The 21,771-nt window shown below is 43.0% G+C and overlaps 1 protein-coding gene and 1 non-coding gene across 3 annotated transcripts; both read left to right on the top strand.

The window, feature by feature from the left end:
- Positions 1-3,166: 3,166 nt before the first annotated feature.
- ef2 (Elongation factor 2) lies at positions 3,167-19,226 on the top strand. Of its 2 annotated transcripts, NM_001139994.1 has the most exons (13): positions 3,167-3,234; positions 10,278-10,492; positions 10,600-10,781; positions 11,040-11,251; positions 11,460-11,638; positions 11,774-11,879; positions 12,173-12,425; positions 12,521-12,716; positions 12,905-13,271; positions 16,192-16,545; positions 16,733-16,915; positions 18,603-18,735; positions 18,873-19,226. In NM_001139994.1, exons 1-13 carry the CDS (start codon positions 3,232-3,234, stop codon positions 19,064-19,066), a joined length of 2,577 nt encoding a protein of 858 aa, NP_001133466.1. In that variant the 5' UTR covers positions 3,167-3,231; the 3' UTR covers positions 19,067-19,226. The 2 variants fall into 2 exon arrangements, with proteins under 2 accessions (NP_001133466.1, XP_014024748.1); XM_014169273.2 differs by lacking the exons at positions 3,167-3,234; positions 10,278-10,492 and adding an exon at positions 10,892-10,941.
- On the top strand, positions 12,003-12,071 carry LOC123729982 (small nucleolar RNA SNORD37). The gene has a single exon (XR_006761676.1). It is a non-coding gene; the product is annotated as a small nucleolar RNA SNORD37 (small nucleolar RNA).
- Positions 19,227-21,771: the final 2,545 nt, after the last annotated feature.

The raw sequence follows: 21,771 nt of genomic DNA, 5'->3' as shown, positions 1-21,771 counted from the left end.
AGAGCAGATTACTGGTTATTCTCTTGGTCACTCTGAATGGTTTTGAACAGTCTTGGTCTATGCACAATCAGAATCAGTCTGCGTTCAACTTCTCGCCCAATCAGCAGAAGTCAAATCAAATCAAATGTATTTATAAAGCCCTTCTTACATCAGCTGATATCTCAAAGTGCTGTACAGAAACCCAGCCTAAAACACCAAACAGCAGGAAATGCAGGTGTAGAAGCACAGTGGCTAGGAAAAACTCCCTAGAAAGGCCAGAACCTAGGAAGAAACCTAGAGAGGAACCAGGCTATGAGGGGTGGCCAGTCCTCTTCTGGCTATGCTGGGTGGAGATTATAACAAAACATGGCCAAGATGTTCAAATGTTCATACATGACCAGCAGGGTCAAATAATAATAATCACAGTGGTTGTTGAGGGTGCAACAGGTCAGCACCTCATGAGTAAATGTCAGTTGGCTTTTCATAGACGATCATTCAGAGTGTCTCTACCGCTCCTGCTGTCTCTAGAGAGTTGAAAATAGCAGGTCTGGGACAGGTAGCACGTCCGGTGAACAGGTCAGGGTTCCATAGCCGCAGGCAGAACAGTTGAAACTGGAGCAGCAGCACGGCCAGGTGGACTGGGGACAGCAAGGAGTCATCAGGCCAGGTAGTCCTGAGGCATGGTCCTAGGCCTCAGGTCCTCTGAGAGAGAGAAAGAAAGAAAGTCCGACGATACACCCGGACAGGGCCAAACAGGCAAGATATAACCCCACCCACTTTGCCAAAGCACAGCCCCCACACCACTAGAGGGATATCTTCAACCACCAACTTACCATCCTGAGACAAGGCTGAGTATAGCCCACAAAGATCTCCGCCACGGCACAACCCAAGGGTGGGCACCAACCCAGACAGGAAGATCACGTCAGTGACTCAACCCGCTCAAGTGACGCACCCCTCCTAGGGACGGCATGGAAGAGCACCAGTAAGCCAGTGACTCAGCCCCTGTAATAGGGTTAGAGGCAGAGAATCCCAGTGGAGAGAGGGGAACCGGCCAGGCACAGACAGCAAGGGCGGTTCGTTGCTCCAGTGCCTTTCCGTTCACCTTCACACTCCTGGGCCAGACTACACTCAATCATAAGACCTACTGAAGAGATGAGTCTTCAGTAAAGACTTAGAAGTTGAGACCGAGTCTGCGTCTCTCACATGGGTAGGCAGACCATTCCATAAAAATGGAGCTCTATAGGAGAAATCCCAACCTCCAGCTGTTTGCTTAGAAATCTAGGGACAGTTAGGAGGCCTGCGTCTTGTGACCGACCGTCCAATACACAATGTGGGATTTCAATCACATACAATGTTTTGAATATCAGCTTGATGCACGCCTCATCATATTGACCAGATGTCTCCATCTCAGTGAAAGTAAATCTAAAAGTATTGAAAAATTTGTCTGGATTTAGGCTGTTTTAAATATATATATTTTTTTTCTACATTGTATAATAATAGTGAAACTATCAAATAACACATATGGAATCATGTAATAACTAAAAAAGTGTTAAACAATTTTAAATATATTTTATATTTGAGATTCTTCAAAGTAGCCACCCTTGGCCTTGATGACAGCTTTGCACTCTCTTGGCATTCTCTCAACTAGCTTCATGAGAATCTCAAATATAAAATATATTTTAATTTGTTTAACACTTTTTTGCTTACTATTTGATTCCATGTGTTATTTCATAGTGTTGATGTCTTCACTATTATTCTACAATATAGAAAATATTTAAAAAATAAAGAAAAACGCTTGAATGAGTAGGTGTGTCCAAACTTTTGACTGGTATTGTATGTCATGCTCCTTAAAACAGCTCTAACAATGTTGACCTTTTGGGTGTGGAACAGGACATTCTGTTGTATAAGTCTATGTTTTACTGTACTATCTTTAGATAATACCTTAGGTAACACCAGTGTTTTATGGCACTTCAGATTGAGAGTTAGAAAGTAGTTGGAACTCGCTAGTGATGCAGAATGAGGTCTGAACTCAGCACAGAGGCACCACCTGCTGGATGACTTGAACAAGTGACGTGGCAACTATCAGACCTTCACTGTGGGAGTGCAATAATAACAAGACATTGTTTGAAATAAAGCAAAGCCATTTTTCCACAGCTTTCACACACTGTTTTATGGCACTTCAGGTTGAGAGTTAGAATGTAGTTGGAACTCGCTAGTGATGCAGAATGAGGTCTGAACTCAGCACAGAGGCACCACCTGCTGGATGACTTGACCAAGTAACGTGACAACTGGCAGTGGGAGTGCAATAATAACAAGACATTTTGAATTAAAGCGAAGACATTTTTCCATAGCTTTTTCCATAGCTTTCACTTTACATGGGATATTTCATCAATTTCAAATTGTGTACTCTAATCTATCGCTTCCCTTTTATCTGCATTAGAGCTACCCTAGCAAGCTGGCCTCAATGCAAAATGAATGGGAAATATATGCACGATTTGATTTAAAATCCAATCTAAATATTTTTGTTTGTGATTGAGGACCAAACAAATGGGTTGAAATAAATCAGGAATACGTTTTATTTTAAATGATTTTTGAGGAATGGAAAAGCACAGTCCTACTTTTACTTTGGGTGAGCTGACCCATGTAGCCTAAAATAGAAGTGAATTTTCTTTGGGTATAATTTACATGGATAAACATACTTGCGATTCCACTACACCTACTGTCGAACTGCTAAATTATATATTGCTAAAGTACTGTAATTCAACAATTTCTGAAGTTCTGACAACACGATCAGGTCAGGTCGTAGCCCAACCATCCGTCAGATGGCACTGTTATTCGTTTTACGTCATAAACGGCTGGTTGGGCGAGGGAAGATGTGTGCAGTGAAACGTCTATTGTTGTACCTGGGTGTGGCGCGTAAGGAACCCTCTAGCGATGACTGTTTGACGTTAATTCAACCTAATTTCGTAGAAGTATAATTATTCGTCAATTCTTGTAGGCCATTGCCCACCAGTGTAGAATGCTACACATGGTCATCAGAGAAAGTGTTTGTTTTTTCTGTCACAAAATGCGCACCTCTCTGTCTCAGTAGACTGCGTGTCAAGATTTTGCGTCCTTACGCAGCACGTGAGCAGTATAAATGCGTGCCTGTTGACGTAATTACTCTCTTCCCTGCCTATGCCCTCGTGAGGTGGGCAGTATAACATTTCGTGACTCTTTTTCCACGAAGGGAATCCATAACCATCCGTCAAAATGGTGAGTTGGATAAGTATTTTCGTTTGGGGAATAGTAGTATAGTGTGATCATGTTTTCTGCTACTTCAGTTATAACTTTAAAGTGTAAAATGTCTGACACTAAGAAGATAGATGATATGTGGTTACTAGGACTTTGAACAAAATGGCACCCAATTTGTGTGAACAGACCTGTTTCTGCACAGTAATGCAGACACCCAAATGTCCCCAACTATGCCAGTTTTCACCCTGTTTGATAATGCCCCATGCCAGAGGCCACCTTTAACTGTAATGTCCTTAAAATGAGGTACTAGCATGAAACTAAGTGTTGAAGTGCCGGTCAGTGGCTTGTTCCCATAGCGGTCGATTATCATGTCTTGCACTTCTAGTATTGGTCCCATATCCAGTGACGCAAACGTTAGAACTAATCCTGTCTGTGTTATGTTTACAAATTGTTTGTCCGAGGTTTGCTAGTTTGCTAGTTAACTGGCCAAGGTTAATAAACTACCGCTATGTTCAAATACTGGCGTGTGCAGGATGCCGGCATGTCATAAAAGCTAGCTGTCTGTATACGTGGCCTATACAGGCTGCGCTGTCAAAGCGTTCTCTTGGCAATAATTGTCTTTTATTATTTTTGTATAACCTTTTTAACTACGCACGTCGGTTTAAGAACAAATTCTTATTTACAATGACACTCTACCCTTAATGGCTATGTTCTCGAGTTGAAATCTTTTCGGTTTACTATTCAGAAACAGCTGGTGTTTTAGTCTATATAACTCGCTAACCCGCTACTTGGTTGTATTAAATGGCAGCCAGGTATAATAAGCTGACGTTTATATTTCTGGCAATTGCATCGAGGCCTACTTTTGTCTGATCGTTCACCGGTTAAGTAGATTTCTAACGTTAGGTATAAACTGGGTCGTCGAGCCCTGAATGCTGATTGGCTGACAGCCGTGGTATATCAGAGATGGGGGACGGGGGGGGGGTACTCAATTGTCATACTTGTGTAAAAGTAAAGATACCTTATAAAATGACTAAAGTAAAAGTCTAAAGGTATCAGATTTTAAATGTACTTAAGTACAGTGGTGGAAGAAATACTAAATTGTGATACTTGAGGGAAAGTAAATACTATACATCAAATTGCTTATATTTAGCAAACCAGAAGGCACAATTTTTATTTGACCACCAGGGGCACACAACACTCAGACATAATTTACAAAGGCAGCATTTCTGTTTAGTGAGTCCACCAGATCTGAGGTAGTAGGGGATGACCAGGGACATTATCTTGATATGTGTATGAGTTTTACCTTTTTCCTGTAATGCTAAGCATTCAAAATGTGACTAGTACTTTTCGGTGTCAGGTAAAATATATGGAGTAAAAAGTACAATTTTCATTAGGAATGTAGTGAAGTAAAAGTAGTCCAAAATATAAATAGTAAAGTACAGAGACCCCAAAAAACTAGTTAAGTAGTACTTTAAAGCATTTTTACTTAGGTACTTTACATCAGAACGTATACCACGGGTATGACTAAACATTTATTTTTACTGGTCTAATTATGTTGGTTACCTCTGGGGTTTGTGATATGGCCAATATAACGCGGCTATGGGCTGTGTCCAGGCACTCTGCGTTTCGTCATGCATAAGAACAGCCCATAGCTGTGTTATATTGGCCATATACCACACCACCCATAATTGCTTAATTAACTTAGTAGCAAACTTGAGAGTTAACTTTTGATGGCTAGACACATTTTCCACCTGGTGCTCCTTGCCAACCTATATGCACCATTTACTGCAGTTTTACTGTTTTTGGTTGCCTAGCATTGAACGATTAAAGCATGAAGTTGGCTAATAAAGTTCTGTCAGCTAACCGGCGAGCATGCTCCTGACTGTCTGCGTGCCAGGTCCCCAATGCATCAGCTTTCAGTGCGTCATATCTGTTCTAATGGTACTGCATTCCACGGTTTATAGCAATGCAGAATCAGCCATTCTCATACCTTTTGTTAGACCTCCCTACATAATGAGTTTATACAATGGGTGGGTCTAATCCTGAATGCTGATTGGTTAAAACCACATTGCAGCCGGTGTCTATTCCACAAGTTACCACCTGCTAAATCAATGACTTTAAAAAGGCCTATTTACTGTTCCATATCAGCCCGGCCAGGCAATTTATAAACTTGATCTCCACTATAAATAGCATCTAGACATTCTCACATTTCTTTTGGACTAACATTTAGTTTTCAACTGCAAAAATTTGTATAAACCTTCCTGTCTGTCTCCAACATTTGCAACATTGTTTCAATATTCAAATTTGATCTCCAGGTGTCCCATAGTAATGAACGTGTCGGGACGAGGCAGGCAGGCAGCGTTTCCCAGCCAGTCAATCATGAATCAGCTGGCATCATTTTTATGGAAATATACAAAGAAAATGTCCATTGGAAAAAGAAAAAAAGAACACCGCTTAAACTCCCGAGTGGCGCAGTGGTCTAAGGCACTGCATCTCAGTACTAGAGCCGTCACTACAGACACCCTGGTTTGAATCCAGGCTGTATCACAACCTGCCATGATTGGGAGTCTCATAGGGCGGCGCACAATTGGCCTCACGTTGGCCGGTGTAGGCTGTCATTGTAAATAAGAATTTGTTCTTAACGGACTTACCTAGTTAAATTAAAAGCCAGCTTGGGTAGCAACCCTAGATTTGTTGGGACTATCTTGTAGAAGGATGAAATGGGGATGAATAAATGAATCAAAATAAGATTTATGAAAACAAGGCAATCATTATTCGAATGTTGGTAACCCGTTGTAATAAAGTGCTAATGCCCTTGAAGCCATTGTTTGGTTGATATATTGGCATGGTTTGCTGGTTTATCCTCCAACACTGGCTTTTTGGGCATTGTCACTTAAATACTGTCAATTCCCGAAGCTAGGAGAGCTGGACGATGGCGTCGGTGTGGCCATGTAAATAAGTAATAAGGCTGAGGCTGCCAAAGCTGGTTATACTAAATATTAATGTGGGAGGACACGGGGAGACTGCTTCTATACTAGTGGGCGTTATGGACAAAAATCCATATCGCAATAAACGGCCTCAATTCTATCGAATGAGAAGTTTAACATGTGCGCCAGTTTTATTTTATTTGTTATCCTTTAAACGACTCATTTTGTGGTTGTAGTAGGGCTGGTTGACGTGGCCTAATTTTTTTTTTCTCCAAATTTACAGTGCATTTGAAAAGTATTCAAACCCCTTGGCTTTTTACACATTTTGTTAGTCCTATTCTAAAATTGAATATATAAAAAATGTCCCCTCAATCTACACACAATGCCCCATAATGACAAAGCAAAAACAAGTTTAAAACAATTTGATAAATTATCACATAAGTATTCAAACTCAGAACAAAGTACTTGGTACTTTGAATCACCTTTGACAGTGATTACGGCCTCAAGTCTTCTTGGGTATGACGCTGTAAGCTTGGCAGTTGTATTTGGGGAGTTTCTCCCATTCTTCTCTGCAGATCCTTTCACGCAGGTTGGATTGGGTGCGTCGCTGCACAGCTATTTTCAGGTCTCCAGAGATGTTCGATCAAGTTCAAGTCTGGGCTCTGGCTGAGCCACTCAAGAACATTCAGAGACTTGTCCCGAAGCCACTCCTGCATTGTCTTTGCTGTGTGCTTAGGGTCGTTGTCCTGTTGGAAGGTGAACCTTCGCTCCAGTCTAGGTTTTCATAAAGGATCTCTGTACTTTGCTCTGTTCATCTTTCCCTCAATCCTGACTAGTCTCCCAGTCCCTCCTGCTGAAGAACATCCCCACAGCAAGATGGTGCCACCACCATGCTTCCCTGTAGGAATGGTGGCAGGTTTCCTCCAGATGTGGCTGTTGGCATTCAGGCCAAAGAGTTAAATCTTGGTTTCATTAGACCACAGAATCGTGTTTCTCGTGGTCTGAGAGTCCTTGAGGTGCCTTTTGGCAAACTCCAAGCGGGCTGTCATGTGCCTTTTACTGAGTGGCTTATGTCTGGCCACTCTACAATAAAGGCCTGTTTGGTGGAGTGCTGCAGAAATGGTTGTTCTTCTGGAAGGTTCTACGATCTCCAGAGTAACTCTGGAGACCATTGGGTTCTCCCACGATTGCTCAGTTTGGCCGTGTGGCCAGCTTTAGGAAGAATGATGGTCATTGTTCTTGGACCTTAAATGCTGCAGAGTTTTTTGGGGGGGGTACCCTTCCCCAGATCTGTTCCCGGACACAATTCTGTCTGAGCTCTACGGAAAGTTTTTGCCTTGACATGCACTGTCAACTGTGGGACATCATATAGACAGGTGTGTGCCTTTCCAAATCATGTCCAATCAACTGAATTTACACCAGGTGGACTCCAATCAAGTTGTAGAAACTGCTAATGGATGATCAATGGAAACAGGATGCACCTGGTCTGAATACTTATGTAAATAAGGTATTTCTGTTTTTATAAATGTGTGTGTAGATTGGGGGGGGGGGGGGAATATTCTAAAATTGATAAGGCTATAACTTAATGTGTAAAAAGTCAAGGGGTCTGAATACTTGCACTGTAGATCTGTTTTTTTTACCATTCTATAAATACGCTTTGTTGCAATACACTGCATTACAAAAAGTCTGGGAAAATGTAATGAATTCAGGACTAAAAATGATACCTAGGCTAAATAGAAGGCTAACCATAACTCACTAATGATTTGATAATTTTTTTTTAAATGGTTTAACCTGCTTTTCTTGCACTCTCTAATCTGGCTTTCAAGTTTATGAAAATGTCCTTTTTGGTACAAATTTAACCAGAACGATGCACATCCATTACCCTAAATTCCGGACTATAAGCCGCAACCTTTTTCCCAGGCTTTGAACCTCGCAGCTTAAACAATGACGCGGCTAATTTCAATATTGTTTTTTTTTTACACATTCTGTGACATGCTCAGTTTTTTGGTGGCATGAAGCTTTCATTAGACCAATGAAATTGCTGAATGGGTTAAGGTCAAACAACTTTTTTGTTTACTGTTTAGATTAAATCGAGCGCTCTCAAACTTCACATCATTCTGATTACAGTAGTCATTTTGTCACCCTCATCATGGCAAAGACACGGAGAAATGCATATAATGCAGCTTTCAAGTTGAAGGCGATTGACCTGGCTGTTGGAAAAGGAAATAGAGCTGCTGCACGGGAGCTTGGTCTTAATGAGTCGATGATAAGACGTTGGAAACAGCAGCATGAGGAATTGACTCAGTGCAAAAAGACAACTAAAGCTTACTGCTGATTTTTATTTTTTTTGTTAGAAGCCGTGTTTCGTTAAAGCCTGTGTAAAGTTAATTTGTTTCGATGTACCGGTAGGCACCTGCGGCTTATAGACATGTGCGGCTTATTTAAGTTCAAAATAATATATATTTTTTAAATTCAGTGGGTGCGGCTTATTCAGGTGCGCTTAATAGTCCGGAAATTACGGTACTAATGACCAACTTCTGGTAGCAGGCAATATAGAAAATTAACACCGGTCTCATAAACACTCAAGCTCAAGCCCACCTTGCTAGTGAGTAACGCCTAATCTTTATATTTAAAGTCTAGCCAACTTGGATCTATTTGCTTGCTAACAAGGTATAACAGTTGAACTGTTATGAATACACCCGCCTGTCCTTCTACTAGGCTATATGGAATTGATTTACGTCATACCAAGGATCATTTTGCTATTTGATTTTGAATTTTAAGACTCCTTGAAGTATCAAACGAATTGAGAAAAAAACAGCCCCCCCCCCCCAAAAAGAAATTCTAAAGGACATTTGTTCTGGGGTGTCTATCCTATATCTGAGAGATATTTAACCCCTTTTTGTCAGTAAACAGTCTCCATATATACTTCAATTTTTTTTTTTTAAACAGCTGGTACCGGGGAACCTTCAGATGAGTCTTCAGACCTGTGGGTGTCCTGTTGCAAAACAACCGTGTTTGTGAGCTTCTCACCCTTTACACAGAAGGATCATGTTTAGTGTGTAGTCCGACCGGTTCGGACACTACCGACAGAAGTTGGCAGATTGGCTGTATCAACTTCAGACGTTTCCCAATACGCTTGTGGGGGTCGTAATAGAGGGGTCATACTATTTTTTTTGTAGGCCAAACTATAATAGTTTTGTGGGCCAAACTGTTCGGACGCTACAGACGATTTTGTTTGAAGATCAATTTTCGGGATGTCTCATGGTGTAACAAACACCGCTCTAGCTCTTTCACCTTAGATGCGGAAGTGTCGGTGACTTGAGATGCATCCAATGAAGAGAACTCTTGCTTAAATGGACGGCTTTTTATAGGCATTCTTCATTATGCTAATTAGATTCCGCTGGGGCGTGGACATCGGCCTTAGTGGGTTAAGGCAGTTATATTCAATTACATGACATTACAATTTCATAACTCTTCACAACACAGTACCCATTACAACACAGTGCGCACTACTCTACTACCAGGCCCATTGCGGTAGGCCTGCCGCACGCAGCAGAAACTGAGCATACATTTTCCACATTCCTGTCCATTGATACTCCTGTCTTAATAGGGTTTGCTCTCTTCAAAAAATGTTGGGTTGAGACATTAAAGGGGTATTGTTACAAAGGTTAATTTCTCTATTACAGTAAAATAATGTTGGTGTCCATATGACACATTTTTATGTTGCATCAAACTTCAAATGTAAATAGCGTGTTGAAACTGCTTGTTAAAGGGAAAAGTTGCCCTTTCGTCTTTGTTGCTGTTTGGGGAAGGAGCAAAGGGGACGAGACCAAAAAGACAAACTCATAAAAACGGAGAGAGAAATAAACCTTTGACTCTTGTGATACAGGCATTTGGACCATCGTGTAAAACATACATTTGAATTAATTTTATATTGCCTGGCCCTAGGTTGTAGCCATCAATTGTATTAGCAAACTTGTTTAATTTCAAACTTCACATTTCCCTAGTATAGGCTACTTGTCGCAATGTGCGACGTTAGCAAAATGCCTGTGGTAAGTGATCGATATGGATGGCGTCTAATTTTCGGTATCATCCCAGCTCTACATTAATAATACACCCCCCCCCCCCCCCCCGTAGGTGAACTTTACCGTAGACCAAATCCGTGCCATCATGGACAAGAAGTCCAACATCCGTAACATGTCTGTGATTGCGCACGTCGACCATGGTAAGTCCACCCTGACAGACTCGCTGGTGTCGAAGGCTGGTATCATCGCGGGATCCCGCGCCGGAGAGACCCGTTTCACCGACACACGAAAGGACGAGCAGGAGCGCTGCATTACCATCAAGTCTACGTGAGTGTCCCCTGGCCGATGGCACATTAACATTTCTTCTGACTGGGCAGAAGTAAGGAGAGGTTTTGGCTGGCCTCTGAGTGGACTAACACTTTCTTCCACTGCAGTGCCATCTCCATGTACTACGAACTCTCGGAGAACGATATGGCCTTCATCAAGCAGTGCAAAGATGGCGTTGGGTTTCTCATCAACCTGATTGACTCTCCAGGCCACGTTGACTTCTCCTCTGAGGTCACAGCCGCTCTCCGTGTCACTGATGGAGCCCTGGTTGTTGTGGACTGCGTGTCAGGTAAGGACGACTTGCACCCTAGTTATGTCAGACACGATCATGCTTTCATTTCTGTAAAAAATGATGGCATGTTCTATACTTTTTGTGAACAAGTATTTCTTTATTTTCAGACATCTGTCATACAGGATGTCATATTGATGCTAGGTTCCATGATTACGAGGTATATTATAAAAAGGAGTAGGAGTCAGTCAACAAACCAATCCATTTGTTCTCAACATTTTCCTAGCTCACCATCTGCCTTTGTCCGTCCCTGCCCAGGTGTGTGTGTGCAGACGGAGACCGTGCTCAGGCAGGCCATTGCTGAGCGTATCAAGCCCGTGCTGATGATGAACAAGATGGACCGTGCCCTGCTGGAGCTGCAGCTGGAGCCAGAGGATTTGTTCCAGACCTTCCAGCGCATCGTGGAGAATGTCAACGTCATCATTGCCACTTACGGAGAAGATGAGAGTGGTCCTATGGGCGCTATCATGGTAAGCAACTTATGTTGGCTGTACAATGCCTTGTCAGAAATTGTTGACAATTCACCTGTGAAATTGTGGCATTGTTCCAGTTCTGTTTTGCACCTAATGACAAAACTGCTATTTACATGAATATTGAAAGTGTTTCTCTGGAAATAGAATTCTAGTTTCTTGGCTTTGTATCAACCCTGCCCTAGTAGTAACAACTATTCTCTTACAGATTGACCCAGTCATTGGAACTGTTGGCTTTGGGTCGGGACTCCACGGATGGGCCTTCACCTTGAAGCAGTTTGCTGAAATGTACGTGATGAAGTTTGCTGCCAAGGGTGATGCACAACTAGGACCTGCAGAGCGCTGCAAGAAGGTGGAGGACATGATGAAGAAGCTGTGGGGTGAAAGGTGAGGGACCAGTCACTTTCAACCTTGTAATCATCTGCCACATTTTCCTGAACTAGCTCCTGCCAGATTGCCTGGTACATGTCAAGCCTTGTCAGTTTGCACTGTAGTTAAATGGTGATATTTTTCCCCCTTCAGGTTTTTCGACCCAGCCACTGGCAAGTTCAGCAAGTCTGCCAACGGACCTGATGGAAAGAAGCTCCCCCGTACCTTCTCTCAGCTCGTCCTAGACCCCATCTTCAAGGTGAGTGGAGACATGACTTTAACCATGTTTAGCATTAGGCCAGGTGAAAGGGGATAGATACCAGCCGTGTAGGTCTGACCAGGAAAGTGCATTTCGTGTTTTGCCTTTTAGAGCTTTATGCCTATAAATGATGACTTAATACATTCTTCACTTTGACCTGATTGTCCAGTGATGATAAACTGCAGTCTGACGCATGGCAAAGGCAATTCTATAGTTACCTCTCCCCATATGAGCCATCTGTATTTTATTGTATGGTCCACCCATTTTACGTTTAACTGCTGTTTCTGCTATAGGTGTTTGACGCCATCATGAACTTCAAGAAGGAGGAGACGGCCAAGTTGATAGAGAAGCTGGACATCAAGCTGGACAATGAGGACAAGGAGAAGGAGGGCAAGCCACTGCTGAAGGCTGTGATGCGTCGCTGGCTGCCAGCCGGAGAGGCCCTGCTCCAGATGATCACCATCCACCTGCCCTCCCCTGTCACGGCCCAGAAGTACCGTTGTGAACTGCTCTATGAAGGACCTGGTGACGATGAAGCTGCCATGGGTAAGACTACAACCTCTCCTTTCCTTCATCTGCACTCATCTGGAAACATGGATAGTACCATATACTGGTCTGTTAACCCAACTGTCTCCTCTAAGGTATCAAGAACTGTGACCCCAAGGCTCCCTTGATGATGTACATCTCCAAGATGGTGCCCACCACCGACAAGGGACGCTTCTACGCCTTTGGCCGTGTCTTCTCCGGTTGCGTGTCTTCCGGCCAAAAGGTGCGCATTATGGGACCAAACTTCACCCCTGGAAAGAAAGAGGACCTCTACCTCAAACCAATTCAGAGGTTGGTACTCTGGAAAGCTACACTTCAAATGGCCATACTTTGTAATTTGTCTCTCGCAATCCATGAAAAACATGTAAATCTGTGAACATGCAGTAAGCACAAAGCGCATGCATGGGAGTAGCACATTTAAATGCTGTATAAGCTCTTGCCCATAATTGAACAGTTGACTGACTCCTGTTCCTCATTAGGACCATTCTGATGATGGGACGTTACATTGAGCCCATCGAGGACGTGCCATGCGGCAACATTGTTGGTCTGGTTGGAGTGGACCAGTACCTGGTGAAGACCGGGACCATCACTACCTTCGAGCAGGCCCACAACATGAGGGTGATGAAGTTCAGTGTCAGTCCTGTGGTGAGAGTGGCTGTGGAGGCTAAGAACCCTGCTGACCTGCCTAAGCTGGTGGAGGGCCTGAAGCGTCTAGCCAAGTCTGACCCCATGGTGCAGTGTATCATCGAGGAGTCTGGAGAGCACATTATCGCTGGAGCCGGTGAGCTGCATCTGGAGATCTGCCTCAAGGATCTGGAGGAGGACCATGCCTGCATTCCACTGAAGGTACACTAGTCCTCCATGCCTTGTTACATGTAGGGCTTTCACATGATCACTTCTAAACTTAGCAAAAAAAGAAATGTCCCTTTTTCAGGACCCTGTCTTTAAAAGATAATTCGTAAAAATCCAAATAACTTCAGATCTTCATTGTAAAGGGTTTAAACACTTTCCCATGCTTGTTCAATGAACCAAAAATAATTAACATTCAACTGTGGAACGGTCGTTAAGACACTACCAGCTTAGACGGTAGGCAATTAAGGTCACAGTTATGAAGACTTAGGACACTAAAGAGGCCTTTCTACGGACTCTAAAAAACACCAAAAGAAAGATGCCCAGGGTCCCTGCACATCTGCGTGAACGTGCCTTAGGCATGCTGCAAGGAGGCATGAGGACTGCAGAAGTGGCCAGGGCAATAAATTGCCATGTCTGTACTGTGAGAGCCTAAGACAGCGCTACAGGGAGACAGGACGGACAGCTGATCGTCCTCGCAGTGGCAGACCACATGTAACACTTGCACAGGATCGGTACATCCGAACATCACACCTGCGGGACATGTACAAGATGGCAACAACTGAGTTACACCAGGAACGCACAATCCCTCCATCAGTGCTCAGACTGTCTGCAATAGGCTGAGAGAGGCTGGACTGAGGGCTTGTAGGCCTGTTGTAAGGCAGGTCCTCACCAGACATCACCGGCAACAACGTCGCCTATGGGCACAAACCCACCGTCGCTGGACCAGACAGGACTGGCAAAAAGTGCTCTTCACTGATGAGTCGCAGTTTTGTCTCACCAGGCGTGATGATGGGTTCGCGTTTATCGTCGAAGGAATGAGCGTTACACCGAGGCCTGTACTCTGGAGCGGGATCGAGGTGGAGGGTCCGTCATGGTCTGGGGCGGTGTGTCACAGTATCATCGGACTGAGCTTGTTGTCATTGCAGGCAATCTCAACGCTGTGCGTTACAGGGAAGACATCCTCTCATGTGGTACCCTTCCTGCAGGCTCATCCTGACATGACCCTCCAGCATGACAATGCCACCAGCCATATTGCTTGTTCTGTGTGTGATTTCCTGCAAGGCAGAAATGTCAGTTTTCTGCCAAGGCCAGCGAAGAGCCCGGATCTCAATCCCATTGAGCACGTCTGGGACCTGTTGGAACGGAGGGTGAGGGCTAGGGCCATTCCCCCCAGAAATGTCCGGGAACTTACAGGTGCCTTGGTGGAGGAGTGGGGTAACATCTCACAGCAAATCTGGTGCAGTACTTAACCTCTTGGGGCTATGTGGGACGCTAGCGTGCCACCCGTGGTGCACCCTATCAACAGCAGGTGCATTTCAAGAGCGGCAAATTTGAATCCAAATGTCAAAATTCAAATTTTTCAAACATACAACTATCTTACACCCTTTGAAAGATAAACATCTCCTTAATCTAACCACGTTGTCCGATTTCAAAAAGGTTTTACGGCGAAAGCATAAAGTTAGATTATGTTAGGACAGTACATTGACAATAGTTGTGTGTAATGTTTTGTCAATTCAAAGACAGGCGTCACCAAAACCATAAAATCAGCTAAAATTATGCACTAACCTTTGACAATCTCCATCAGATGACACTCCTAGGACATTATGTTAGACAATACATGCGTTTTTAGTTCTATCAAGTTCATATTTATATCCAAAAACAGCGTTTTACTATGGCGTTGATGTTCAGGAAATCGTTTCCCTCCAATAACCGGCAGTCAAGTCAGCACCACAAATTAAATAATTAAAATTAGAAAACATTGGTAAAATATTATATTGTCATTTAAAGAATTATAGATTTACAGGTTTAAAAATAACCTTACTGGGAAAATCACACTTTGCAATCTGAGCACTGCGCCCAGAAAAATACGCTTTGCGATAGACTAGGCGCCATGTTGGAGAGATCTAAAATCGAAAATAGTATGTAAATAATCCATTACCTTTGATTCTCTTCATCAGATGTCACTTCCAGGAATCCCAGGTCCATAACGAATGTAGTTTTGTTCAAAAAAGCTCATTTATGTCCAAAAAGCTCCGTGTTGTTAGCACATGATCTCAGCCCGCCGGACTTCACTTCATGAACGAGGGGAAAAAATATATTTACGTTCGTTCAAACATGTCAAACGTTGTATAGCATAAATCATTAGTGCCTTTTTTAACCAGAACATGAATAATATTCAAGGCGGACGAATGCATTCTGTTTTAAAACGTATTGGAACGAGGGTACCCAACATGAACTCGCGCGCCAGAGTCTAATGGGCCATCACCGTTCCAAGGCTCTTGTTCGGTCAGATCTCACAGTAGAAGACTCAAAACACTTTAAAGGCTGGTGACATCTAGTGGAAGCAATAGGAAGTGCCAAAACATTAATGAGCCCCTGTGTTTTTCAATGGCATGGGTTTAAAGGTAATACAACACATCAGGTATCCACTTCCTGTCAGAATCTCTCAGGGTTTTGCCTGCCAAATGAGTTCTGTTATACTCAGACACCATTCAAACAGTTTTAGAAACTTTAGGGTGTTTTCTATCCATATATAATAAGTATATGCATATTCTAGTTACTGGGTAGGATTAGTAACCAGATTAAATCGGGTACGTTTTTTTATCCAGCCGTGAAAATACTGCCCCCTAGCCCCAACAGGTTAATGCAGCTGGTGGCCACACCAGATACTGACTGACTTTTGATTTTGACTTGATTATTCCATTTGTTAGTCACATGTCTGTGGAACTTGTTTGGTTTGTCTCGGTTGTTGAATATTAGGTTCATACAAATATTTACACGTTTGCTGAAAATAAACGCTGTTGACAGTGAGAGGACCTTTCTTTTTTTGCAGAGTTTACAATGGTGTTACGTTACAAGCAGTGTCCTACTGATGTATTTAATAATTAAACACCTCCTCCACTCTCCCAAACAGAAATCTGACCCGGTGGTTTCCTACAGGGAGACTGTGTCTGAGGAGTCTGACCAGATGTGCCTGTCCAAGTCCCCCAACAAACACAACCGTCTGTACATGAAAGCCCGTCCCTTCCCCGACGGCCTGGCTGAGGACATCGAGAAGGGTGATGTCAGCGCCAGACAGGAACTCAAGGTCCGTGCCCGTTTCCTGGCCGACAAGTACGAGTGGGATGTGTCTGAGGCCCGTAAGATCTGGTGCTTCGGCCCCGACGGTACCGGCCCCAACCTGCTGATGGACGTGACCAAGGGAGTCCAGTACCTGAACGAGATCAAGGACAGCGTGGTGGCTGGCTTCCAGTGGGCTGTCAAGGAGGTAAGCAAGACTCATGGATGTCATTTTTCCTACTCTGTTGGTCACTTTAAAACAAGCATACCATCTTTCAAAGAGGCACAATTCTGTGTTGGGGAATACGCCAAGGGTAGTTTTCTGAGAATGTAGATTTGTCAAGCAAACCGAAGTGCTTGATTTAATACCTTAAACATTACTATTTTGTGTCCAGGGTGCCCTGTGCGAGGAGAATATGCGTGCTGTCCGCTTTGACGTCCACGATGTGACCCTCCACACGGATGCTATCCACCGTGGTGGTGGTCAGATCATTCCCACAGCCCGCAGAGTGCTGTACGCATGCCAGCTTACAGCCCAGCCAAGACTCATGGAGCCTGTCTACCTGGTGGAGATTCAGGTATGCCTACAATTGACATTTAAAATGTCCTTAAATGTTTGGTTTCACTAAGGACTATGTCTATGATGTGAAATCATGTACCACACTGAACAAGTGATGGCTAAATCCATAAAATACGATACCTGACTAGAAAAATGCTACAACCTTGAACAGCATAGCTTTCTTATACAGGTTGGCGTTAACCTCTTACATCTAGACGTTCCGCTAGCGGAACACCTGCTCCAATATCCAATGATGGGCGTGGCGCGAATTACAAATTCCTCAAAAATACAAAAACTTCCATTTTTCAAACATATGACTATTTCACAGCATTTTAAAGACAAGACTCTCCTTTATCTAACCACACTGTCCGATTTCAAAAAGGCTTTACAGCGAAAGCAAAACATTAGATTATGTCAGCAGAGTACCAAGCCAGAAATAATCAGACACCCATTTTTCAAGCTAGCATATGTCACAAAAACCCAGAAGACAGCTAAATGCAGCACTAACCTTTGATGATCTTCATCAGATGACACACCTAGGACATTATGTTATACAATACATGCATGTTTTGTTCAATCAAGTTCATATTTATATCAAAAAACAGCTTTTTACATTAGCATGTGACGTTCAGAACTAGCATACCCCCCGCAAACTTCCGGAGGAATTTGCTAACAATTTACTAAATTACTCACGATAAACGTTCACAAAAAGCATAACAATTATTTTAAGAATTATAGATACAGAACTCCTCTATGCACTCGATATGTCCGATTTTAAAATAGCTTTTTGGTGAAAGCACATTTTGCAATATTTTAAGTACATAGCCCAGCCATCACGGGCTAGCTATTTAGACACCCGGCAGGTTTAGCCTTCACCAAAATCAGATTTACTATTATAAAAGTTTGATTACCTTTTGTCTTCGTCAGAATGCACTCCCAGGACTGCTACTTCAATAACAAATGTTGGTTTGGTCCAAAATAATCCATCGTTATATCCGAATAGCGCCGTTTTGTTCGTGCGTCCCAGAAACTATCCGAATGGTAAAGAAGGGTCGTGCGCATGGCGCAATTCGTGACAAAAGAAATCTATATATTCCATTACCGTACTTCGAAGCATGTCAACCGCCTTTTAAAATCAATTTTTATGCCATTTTTCTCGTAAAAAAGCGATAATATTCCGACCGGGAATGTCCATTTAGCTAAACAGAGGAATGAAAACAAAGCTTTCGGTCGACGCGGGCATGAGCCTGAGTCTCACAGTACTGTAACCAGCCACTACCCAAACGCGCTACTTTGTTTCAGCCAGGGCCTGCAAAGCCACGATTCCGCTTTTTGCCGCCTTCTGAGAACCTATGGCAGCCGTAGGAAGTGTCACGGGACAGCTAAGAACCTCACTCTTCAATAAACAGAGACAAGAAGAACGACACCTTGTCAGACAGGCCACTTCCTGAATGAAACCTTCTCAGATTTTGGCCTGCCATATGAGTTCTGTTATACTCAGACACCATTCAAACAGTTTTAGAAACTTTAGGGTGTTTTCTATCCAAAGCCAATAATTATATGCATATTCTAGTTACTGGGCAGGAGTAGTAACCAGATTAAATCGGGTACGTTTTTTATCCAGCCGTGAAAATACTGCCCCCTAGCCATAACAGGTTAACCATCGAATTCAATGGCGTTAACCTTGTTCCCCCCTCTGCCTGCAGTGTCCTGAGCAGGTGGTGGGAGGCATCTACGGTGTGCTGAACAGGAAGCGCGGTCACGTGTTCGAGGAGTCCCAGGTCATGGGGACCCCCATGTTCATCGTCAAGGCTTACCTGCCTGTCAACGAGTCCTTCGGTGAGTGACCCACCAAATGCAGTCCACTTTTCCCTTATCTGATATGCACTTATCAGGGCTAGACAATTCCCTGAGTTGTAGTAAATGTCTAATGTATAAAACAAATTGATATGCTAATACCTGTGTTCCTTCTCCAGGTTTCACAGCGGACCTGCGTTCCAACACCGGTGGCCAGGCCTTCCCCCAGTGTGTGTTTGACCACTGGCAGATCCTCCAGGGAGATCCCCAGGACACATCCACCAAGATCTCCCAGATTGTGGCTGACACACGTAAACGCAAGGGGCTCAAGGAGGGAATTCCTGCATTGGATAACTACCTGGACAAATTGTAAAAGGCTACCCTCTCATTCCCCCCCCACCCCAACACTGAGACCAGAACTGTACAGATCACCATGGGCACAAACATTTTCCACAAGGAAAGCAAAGACCTTATTAAGAGAAACAATTAGGAAGAATTGTAAACATAAATTAAATAAAAATGCAAAATATAAACTGTGGTTTGACATTCTTTGGAGAGGGTGGTGGGAATGGAAATTTGTGTGCGGACTGCCCTTACGATCACCGGTAACACAGGTGGATCAATGTGTACATTTCATACACTGAGTATACAAAACATGTAGAACACCCACTCTTTCCATAACTGACCAGGTGAAAACTGATCCTTTACTGATGTCACTTAGTAATCCACTTCAATTTGGGCTCCCGAGTGGCGCAAGGCACTGCATCTCAGTGCTAGAGGCGTCACTACAGACCCTGGTTCCATTCCAGGCTGTATCACAACCGGCCATGATTGGGAGTCCCATAGGGCTGTGCACAGTTTGCCAGGGTAGGCCATTGTAAATAAGAATTTGTTCTTAACTGACTTGCCTGGTTAAATAAATTGCCATTAAATGGGGAGGAGACTGGTTAAAGAATGATTTTTAAACCTTGAGACATTGTATGGATAAGACAAAATATATAACTGCCTTTGAATGGAGTGTGGTAGTTCCAGGTGCACTGGTTTGTATCAACAATTGCAGCGCTGCTGGGTTTTTCCACAAGTTCCGTGTGTGTCAGGAATGGTCCACAATCTAAAGGACATCAGCCAACTTGACACAACTGTGGAAGTGTTAGTCCACATGGGCCAGCATTCCTGTGGACCGCTTTCCACGTCTTGTAGTCATTCCCTGATCATTGAGTCTGTTCTGAGGGTGTGGGGTGCACAACTCAATTAGGAAGATGTTCCCATGTTTGGTATACTACACTGAACAAAAATATAAAAGCAACATACAACAAATATATTACTGCGTTATAGTTCATATAATGAAATCGGTCAACTTTAAATAAATTCTTTCGTCCATAATTTATGGATTTCACATGACTGGGAATACCAATATGCATCTGTTGGTCAGATGCCTTTTTTTTTTTAAAAGTAAGCGTATGGATCAGAAAAGTCAGTATCTGGTGTGCCCATTTGCCTCATGCAGCTTGACATCTCAATCATGGACACTCTTAATGACAGTTGCTTCGCGTGATGTATTATCTCTACCTTGCCTTTGTGCTGTTGTCTGCCCAATATTTGTACCATGTTTGCATGTGGTGCTTCTACCATGTGTTGTCTTAGGGCTCTTTATGTAGTGTTGTGGTGTCTCGTCCTATATTTAAATGTTTTTATTTTCCTATGCATAGACATGCTGTTTTCAGAACCATGGACAGCGTCCCTAGAAACCAAGTTTCTGGAACGATCAACCAGTGCTTGGGTAGTTTTGCTGTACATGGCAGTCAATATGAATATAACTAACGGCCAGAGAACGCCTAAAATGTCACTTGACAATCAGTGTTAGTGACTGAAGCATCACGTATTGTATAAAAATTGATGGTTTGGTAAATCTTCATTTGTAATGCTCGTAACCCGTTGTCTAAAAGAAATGATACTGGGTGTTTTTCAAAATGCATACTTCCCGCTCGAGGCACGCAAATTGGTGCACGGGAGGATTAGACTATGCGAAACGGAGCACAAGAGGGCACTTCTCGAATGTGTACTCCGTTTGTACATATTTACAAGCATGCATCGATGCAAGCTTCAACAGAAAGTATGCAAAGAAATATGACACAACCGTGTAAAAAATGACGCAAAAGTTCTTAATCAGTAGCGGACATTATTTGAGCTGAAGCGAGAGAAAATACAAAATGTTGCCTATTCACATCTCATATGCTGCCTGACCAATATTTTATCTTGATACGTTAATATATGCTCTGTTAATTTTGGCATGTTTATCTGTCTACGTACCGTAGATCGCAAGCCATAAGTCAATAAGGGCTAACTCGCTAGCTACTACTGTTAGCTAACCAGAAAGCAACAAAGAATTGTTCGCTAGCTACCCACCAAAAATTGACATATCTAGCATAATATTAGTTTTAGATCATTTGAAACTCTGGTTAGCTACATTAAGATTAATATAGCTAGCTGATAGTTATGAAGTAAAATGGTTGCTTTGTGTGTCTCTTGTCTATTGTTGCCATTGTCCTGGCTGGAAGAAGGTTCAGTGAATGGGGAGGTGTAGCATTAGGTAATACAGTAGGGGGAGTGCGAGTGTTTCTCTAAAGTAATGTTTTATGCATTCTCCGCACTCATCCTCACAAGAACGTACTCAAGAGAACGAATGGTATGTTGAAAGCTATTGTGTAGGCTATATTTATAGAAATACCATGTTTCTGGGCAACAGGTTTAATACAGAGTACTGGTGAGTCCTTACTCCACCCACTCCATTCATTGCCATGGGATACTTATTGGCTTGTAGAAAACTTTTCTACCTGTCTCAGCTGAAGTGGGGTGGAACATACTCAACAGGGTCTCTACTAACCAAATATGTGTCGTTTTGGAGGGGGACTGTGTTATAGACACATGCATTTCAAATCAAATTGTATTGGTCACATACACGTGTTTAGCAGATGTTATTGCTGGTGTAGCGAAATGCTTGTGTTCCTAGCTCCAACAGTGCAGTAATATCTAACACATCACAACAATACACACATCTAAAAGTAAAATAATGGAATT

The sequence above is a fragment of the Salmo salar genome, chromosome 23 (assembly GCF_965601325.2).
Source record: "Salmo salar chromosome 23, fSalSal1, whole genome shotgun sequence".
NCBI lineage: Eukaryota > Metazoa > Chordata > Actinopteri > Salmoniformes > Salmonidae > Salmo > Salmo salar.
Note: the sequence above shows the minus strand (reverse complement) of the source record. Positions and strands in the feature narration are given on the sequence as shown.